The sequence below is a fragment of the Pinus tabuliformis genome, chromosome 5_1 (assembly GCF_031772625.1).
Source record: "Pinus tabuliformis cultivar Carrire ecotype Pingquan chromosome 5_1, CPIR1, whole genome shotgun sequence".
Classification (NCBI taxonomy): domain Eukaryota; kingdom Viridiplantae; phylum Streptophyta; class Pinopsida; order Pinales; family Pinaceae; genus Pinus; species Pinus tabuliformis.
The window spans coordinates 467553732-467561611 of NC_142305.1; the positions used below are offsets into that span (position 1 = coordinate 467553732).

The 7880-nt window shown below is 39.7% G+C and overlaps 1 protein-coding gene across 1 annotated transcript; it reads left to right on the forward strand.

Moving 5' to 3' along the window:
• Positions 1 to 1711: 1711 nt before the first annotated feature.
• On the forward strand, positions 1712 to 3300 carry LOC149165525 (U-box domain-containing protein 26-like). The gene is made up of 2 exons (XM_089429843.1): positions 1712 to 1850; positions 2014 to 3300. Exon 2 carries the CDS (start codon positions 2077 to 2079, stop codon positions 3298 to 3300), a length of 1224 nt encoding a protein of 407 aa, XP_089285969.1. The 5' UTR covers positions 1712 to 1850; positions 2014 to 2076.
• The last annotated feature ends 4580 nt before the right edge of the window (positions 3301 to 7880 follow it).

A 7880-nucleotide genomic window follows, 5' to 3' on the forward strand; every position in this document is an offset into this window, starting at 1 on the left:
ATTGCGGGGTTCCAAACAATTTAGTGACAATATGAGTTACATTTAGTGACAATATTAAGATAAGTATTAAATAGGCAGTTCAGAAGGAACATTAGCTTAAAGTGATATAAATTTGTTCTGAGGATGAACTATACTGGATGGTTCGAAACGCGTCGACATAAGTTTTTCTATGTGATTTTCGCCGAAAATTCTTCAAAAAAAAAAAATTATCATTAAGCTTTCCTAACCACCCAAACTACATTCACTTTGATTATATAAATTATCATTAAACCTAATTATTATCATTAATATGAATAGTAAACCAAACTGCAATTAAATTCACAGGGTGAAATAACTCAAAAAATTAAAATAGTAATAACAATAAGATGGAGGTGCCATTCTGCCTAACAAAAAGACTCAGTTCACTATTCGACTGCCAATGGCGAAGAAGATACTATCTGCCAAACGCATCAAAAGAAACATATCGTTCTGATAAAAAATATGGAAACCCTTATCAATATTCAATACCAACGTGCTTGCAACATCCTGTTGCAAAAGAATCCATTTTTTAATTGTAACCTAGTAGCATATCGTTGAGTTCACAAAATCTAGTTGCATGTGAATGGGAGAAAAAATTAAATATTAGTTTGTTACGGCATAAACTTTTAGACTGGCTCGTCCCGATGTGGGACAAAAAAGGAAGATACTAATATGGGATCTTCCATTAGAATTATGAGTGTGCGAGAACGGTGAGAAAGGGTTTGGGTCGAGTCGCGTCACGTCACCGACCAGTTGCCCGTTTTAACTTTGGCGATGACGGCGGTTTTGAGATCCGTCAAAACTGCGATGGATGACAGGCGGTTTCGTCATGCTATAATCACATTAGTTCACTCGCTGAAGTCATCGCTGAAGTCATCAGTGCATCCTATTAGTTATTGCAGTTGTTTATAATGTTGTTTATAATGTTATTTTTTGAAAGGTTTTTTTGGTGGGTTTTTTGGTTAAAATTTGGCAGCAATTTATTGGAATCACAAGTTTGATAGTTAGTTTCTGCACAATCAAAGCATCCAGGGGTTTTCCAAGGTGCTGAATCCAAATATGCAGTTAAAAAACCATTTTAAATCAAGATTTAACGTCAATTTCTTCCGCCTCCGTCACCAAAATCTCAAAAAATCGCATTATAAACCACTCCTTAATTATTTACATAATTTATGGTAATCGGTAATTAGAATATGATATTGGTGTAAATACTATTTTTTAATTTATTATAATAGTTTAAAGATATTTATCTAACTAAAATATTTTAAAATTTAATTGGTGTTTGGAAAAGAGGCCCACCCGTGTTCTCCCGTTTCAACATTTCTTTGACCATTTATTATTGTTTAAAATAGCCTCCGGACAAATTACTTCAATATACTTTATCTTTTTGGTTTCAAAATATTCCTTGACTTACGCTCCTCCGTTAAACACGTGATCAGTTCATCGCAAGTCTGACTTTGCATAACCTTAGGCACCATTATTCAACATAACACGTGATACTTGCAGTCCATGCTAATCATGCAACTGAATAAATTTGGAAAATAGAAGATATGTGGAAGAATTAGTTGGCCAGTCGCAGTTTATCACGTTAACCGACCTAGTAGGTGTTCTAAGCACGTCAGGTTTGAATGCACGAAATAATATTTATAAGAAAACCACTCTGGTTACGTGAAAACAGACAAAAGCACTATATCGTGCGTTCATATGATCTCGGCATGAACCAAACTGTTGATCGTTCAGATGTGTTTATGCCCTAATAAGATTGGCAATAGCATCGATGGAAATTAGCTGATAGAGATTTTCTCGGCAGGATCGGCTGATGCTCTTTAAAGGTATATATGATCAACATTTTCATGTCATATGTTAACTGTCTTCAACTTTAATCACACTAGGCCATGCTCTCTGTGCAATGTGATATCCCTGGTTTCTTGATTCTCTAATTTGAGCTTTTCTGGATTTTGTCATGAATTTTCTGAATGGTTTTGATTATGCTAGCTATTGTTTCGTGGGCGGATGGTTCCAACATAAGGAGTTTATAAATTTGAAGAGCTTCTAAACATGCCATCAGAGAGAGGAAAGAAACTCGTGGATCTCTCGATATCGATATCTATCCCACCATACTTCAAGTGCCCTATATCGTTGGATCTAATGACGGACCCGGTGAGCCTATGCACAGGAATTACCTACGAGAGAGTTTATATTGAAAGGTGGTTGGCCGAAGGAAGCAGTGTATGTCCAGCGACTAAGCAGGTTCTTCAAAGCAAAGAGCTCATCCCCAATCACACCCTTCGCAGGCTGATACATGAATGGTGCATTGCTAACAGTTCTAATGGGCTCATCAGAATACCGACACCTAAGCCCGTTGCAGAGCCGAGTAGGGTGCGGCAAATCATTCAGGATATTCAAGATGCAACAATAAATAAAGTTGAAGCTTTGAAGAACTTGAGAATCCTAGCCGAAGGATGCGAGATGAATAGACAATGTCTCCAATTGGAGGGAGTTTTACATGTCCTAATCCATGTTCTGGACTCAGATACCTCTCTTAATTCTCAACTGGGCGTGGATCGTGGGGCTATAGAAGAAGCAATCGGTGCAATTTCAATGTTTTCTGGACTCAATGATATGTCTACTAAAAGAGCCCTCATCAGGCCTTCTGTATTGAAAACCCTGGAATGGGTATTGGAAACGTACAGTCTGGAGGCCAGAATGAATATAGCATCTATTGTGGAAAAATTGGCAAGCGATAGAAATTCTGCCAGAGTAATTGGATCGAGAGAAGGAATCACAGGTGGACTGCTGAAGCTTTCTGGAGAGAATATATATCCTTCAGCCATTAAGGCAAGCCTGAAGGCACTATTTCCTCTGTGTACTGTCCCTAAAAATACAGCCAAGCTAGCCAAAGCAGGCGCCGTTCCCCGTTTGATTGAGGTTCTTCGGGGTGCAGAGAGAAGCGTGACAGAGTTATCGCTGGCTATTTTGGAGGCACTTTCCACCACTTCGGAAGGCCGGTCTGCCATAGTTAGTCATGTCCTAGCACTACCTACTATCATTAGGAATTTGTTGGTGGTGTCTGATACCGCAACTAATTATGTAGTTGGCATTCTATTGGCTGTCTGCCTCCATTCTGCAGAAGGGAAGCTGCAGAGAGATGTTGTCCAGATGGGTGCCTTTGATAGACTGATTTTGCTTCTGCAGATGGATTGTTCGCCAACGACAAAGCAGAGAACTAACAAGCTACTCAGGATCCTTTTCCCCGTGCACCAGAATAGTCTCGCGTTATAATGGATCTTACAAAACACTTTATTTTTACAATAATCTTACATTATTCGATTTAGTACAACATTTTAGCTTACACAGGTCACTCTGGATCTGCTTGTACATTGGGTTCAAGGTTTATTGATATCAATAATAATATAATTACAATAGAGGGACCTCTGTGATTTATGAACTACCCTTTGACTTTGGTATTGCTTATCCAATAACATTATATATTAATGTATTCAGATTCATAGTTTTTCACACGATCTTGGGGGATCCAGACCCATATATTTAGCGACCACGTGCACTTTAGTATTAAGGTTGTTGAAATCGTAATTTCAACGCTGCTTACGTACGCAGCCCAAAACCACCAGCAAGAAAACCACAAAACCGGCCAGAGCTCATCGCACCGCCTTCCCACGAAAAGCTGTTTCCGTATGTTTTGCTCCGATGCGTTTTGGTGCTTGCACGTGGCTCTCGCCTGACGTAAGCAACTCTGACATATCGGGAGCTATCGTTCACTCATGTGAGGGCTTCCGATATCTTTCTCCACCGTAAGATCAGCTCCCGTGTCCTCCGCCGTCGATCTCCTAAAGGTGCACGGGCCTGCAGCAAATTAAATATTGCGTGGAGTATTAGACATTCCGTTGACCGCCGAAAGGAATTTAATGAATTTATTGTTGTTTGTTGAGAGTTGGTATATGATTTAATTTTTTGTTTACGGCACATATGTTTTTGTTCTTTTTATGTTTTTGGTCATATACATAGGTTTAGATATATATATAGAATATAGTGTAGTGCCGCGGGCAGTGGTGAAAAGTTTTTTTTGCTGCAGCAAAAAGAAGGTTGACTTCCATGAAAGCTATGGTGATGCATACCATTGCATAATGTAAAAATGAAAAACCGTGGGAGCGTATATTAAAAATATGTATGTTCCTTTTACTGGTGGTGAAGAAAAGTGAAAAATCGCAAATGGTGGAGCGGATGTTGTTTTTGTTTTGTTGACCTTTGTTTTCTTTGTAAAGTGAAAATGCACAGCAGTGCGGGGATTATGTAATTTGTTTTGTTTTACAGCAGCCTGTAAAAGGAGTTTTACATCAGTAAAAGTAAATGGAGTTTTTACAGCAGTAAAGTTTTTTTTGTTACAGCAGTGAATGTAAAAGGGGATTTACAGCAGTAAACCCAGTTCAGTAAATTCTTAGAATTTTTTTTGAATGGTGGTGAAATACTCTGTTCCTCAGTGAATTTTTTTTTGTCTTCCTGTGTTTTACATTGTTTGTTTTTGGTATTTTGCATCTAAAATACCCAACAGTGGTATCAGAGCTAGTCCAGGCTCTTTGAAGACTCAAAGAAGCTGAAGGAAGGTGTGGTTGCAGCAGTCAAAACTTCTCAGGCAGACAGAAGACTCAGACAGCGAAGGATTCAGGTATTTCCCAAAAGCATTTCTCTTGTTATTGCTGAAGACAGTCAGTTTTAAAAAAAATCACAGTCAAGGATTTAAAACCATAGTTCAAGATGCAAGGAATGGCAAGCACAAGCATGGGTATGTTCAACACCCAGCTCCCACACTTTAATGGGAAGAACTATGACTACTGGTCTATAACCATGAGAGCTTTGTTCATCGCTTAAGATATATGGGAACTAGTAGAATATGGGTTTGAGGAACCAGCAGATGAAACTGAGTTCAATGCATTAACTCAGGGAGAGAAGGATCAATTGAAGCTCAATAGGAAGAAGGATGCAAAGGCCATTGTCTTGTTGTATCAAGGAGTGGACCAGAGTATATTCCCAAGGATAGCAGCAGCTACAACATCACATGAAGCATGGCAAACTCTCAAGACAGCCTATCAAGGCATGGAGAGAGTGAAGACAACAAAATTGCAAATGCTGAGAAAGGATTTTGAAAACTTGAACATGAAGGAGTCAGATAACATTGACTCATTCTTCACTCATATGATTGGAGTAGTCACACAAATGAGAACTCATGGAGAAACAATTGAAGATAGAAGAATAGTGGAGAAAATATTGAGAGTCTTACCCTCAAGGTTCGATGCCATAGTCACAACCATTGAAGAGACAAAGGATCTCTCAAAATATTCAGTTGATGAGCTGCATGCATCTCTGATAACTCATGAGCAGAGGTTGAGTAGGAATGAAAACTCATCCCTTGAGCAAGCCTTCAAGACCCAGATGTCCTTTGGAAGAGGAAGAGGTCAAGGAAGAGGAAACAGAAGAGGAAGAGGCAGAAGCCAGAACAGAGGAGGAAGGAACAGCCCAGCAAATGCACAAGGAAGAGGCAACAATACAAATCATAACCAAGGTCAAGGCAGCAGCCAACAAAGAGATCAGTATCAGGCTCAAGGACAAAGGTATGATAAATCTAATGTTCAATGCTATTATTGCAAAAAGTATGGACATTATGCTAGTGATTGTAGAAAGAAACAGCATGATATGAACAGCAGACAAAATGCAAATGTTACAAGAGAAAACAGCAGTCAAGAAAATGTCCTATTAGCTTGTAACATGGCTGAAACACATAGTGAGGACATATGGTTTTTAGACTCAGGTTGCAGCAACCATATGACAGGGAATATAGCCCTCTTTTCAGCCTTAAATCAGAATTTGAAATCAGAGGTCACACTAGGAACTGATAGTAAAGTGTCTGTTATGGGAAAAGGGGAGGTAAAAATATTCACAAAACAAGGAGAAAAGAAAACCATAGCAGATGTCTACTATGTCCCCGGAATGAGATGTAACCTATTGAGTGTTGGACAGCTTATCCAAAAGGGTTACAATGTTTACTTTGTAAATGATGTGTGCACCATCATGGACATACCACCCAGCAAAAGATGCATTGCTGAAGTGAAGATGACAAGGAACAGGATGTTCCCTCTCCGGATCCGGGCAGACTTGAAAAACAAAAGGGAAATGGCAGCAGTCACCCAAGAGGCCTTCCAAAGCGTGCCAAAGGATGAGAATTGGTTATGGCACTTGAGATTCGGGCATCTAAATTTTGGAGGTCTAAACTTATTGAGCAGAAAAGGAATGGTAAAGGGATTACCATTGATAGAGAAGCCGGACAGCCTTTGTGAAGGTTGTATATTGGGCAAACAACATAGAGAGAGTTTTCCATCAGGGAAAAGCATAAGGGCAAAGACACCCTTAGAGATTATCCACTCAGATTTGTGTGGACCAATGCAAGCTCCATCTTTAGCTGGCAGCCTATATTTCTTGACATTCATTGATGATTTTACAAGAAAGACTTGGATATATTTCCTCAAGAACAAAAGTGAAGTCTTTGAGAAATTCCAAAACTTCAAAGCACTAGTGGAGAACCAAAGCGGGCTGCACATAAAAGTATTGAGAACTGATAGAGGAGGTGAGTATATCTCCAATGAATTCCTAAAGTTTTGTAGAGAAAATGGAATTCATAAACAGTTTACAACTCGGTACACCCCACAGCAAAATGGAGTTGCTGAAAGGAAGAACAGAACCATCATGGAGATGGCAAGGAGCATGTTGAAGGAAAAGCATTTGCCAAATGAGTATTGGGCTGAAGCTGTACATTGTGCAGTTTATATTTTGAACAGGTGTCCTACAAAAGCAGTCATGAACAAAGTGCCAGAAGAGGCATCGAGTGGGAGAAAGCAAGGAGTCACCCACATGAGAGTTTTTGGGTGTGTGGCCTATGCACACATTCCGGATCAGCTAAGGAGGAAGTTGGACAACAAAGGGGAGAAATGCATCTTCATTGGATACAGTGATGAATCCAAAGCCTACAGGCTGTACATTCCATCTACCAAGAAGTTCTTTGTTAGCAGGGATGTTCAATTCATTGAAGAGGAAGCTTGGGATGGAAGCATAGAGAAAACAGTGAACATTAAAAGTTGTTTGCCTCATGATGAAGATGAAGAGGAAGTGGCTGAAATGAATCCCCAAACAGCAGCGCCAACACAAGGACAGCAAGGGACACCATTGAGGATAAATGAAAGTGCTTCTCCAAGCACACCACAAGGAGGAAATTCAAGTGCATCTTCAAGCACTTGCACACCAAGTGAACGAGGTAAGAAGTTTAGAAATCTAAGTGACATTTATGATGAAGGAATGAATTCATTATTTGCCTTGTATTGTCATGTTGATGATCCTATTCATTTCGAAGATGCAATTAAAGATAGGAAATGGATAGAAGCTATGGATGAGGAGATGAATGCCATAGAGAGAAACAAAACATGGGATTTGGTTGAGTTACCAAAAGACAAAGAAGTCATTGGTGTGAAATGGGTCTATAAGACCAAGAGCAATGCTGAAGGCAAGATAGAAAGGCACAAGGCAAGGCTGGTTGTCAAAGGGTACAAGCAGCAGTATGGGAGAGATTATGAGGAGACTTTCGCCCCGGTTGCAAGAATGGAAACCGTGAGAGCAGTGCTGTCCATAGCAGCACAAAACAAATGGAAAGTCTACCAAATGGACGTGAAGTCAGCATTTCTAAATGGAGTGTTAATGGAAGAGGTCTATGTGGAACAGCCTCTCGGATATGAGAAGAAAGGTGAAGAGCACAAAGTGTGCAAATTGAAGAAGGCTCTTTATGGGCTGAAGCAAGCGCC

Coding starts and splice junctions, on each gene's coding strand:
- LOC149165525 (XM_089429843.1), top strand. CDS start 2,077: ATGCCATCAGAGAGAGGAAAGAAACTCGTGGATCTCTCGATATCGATA.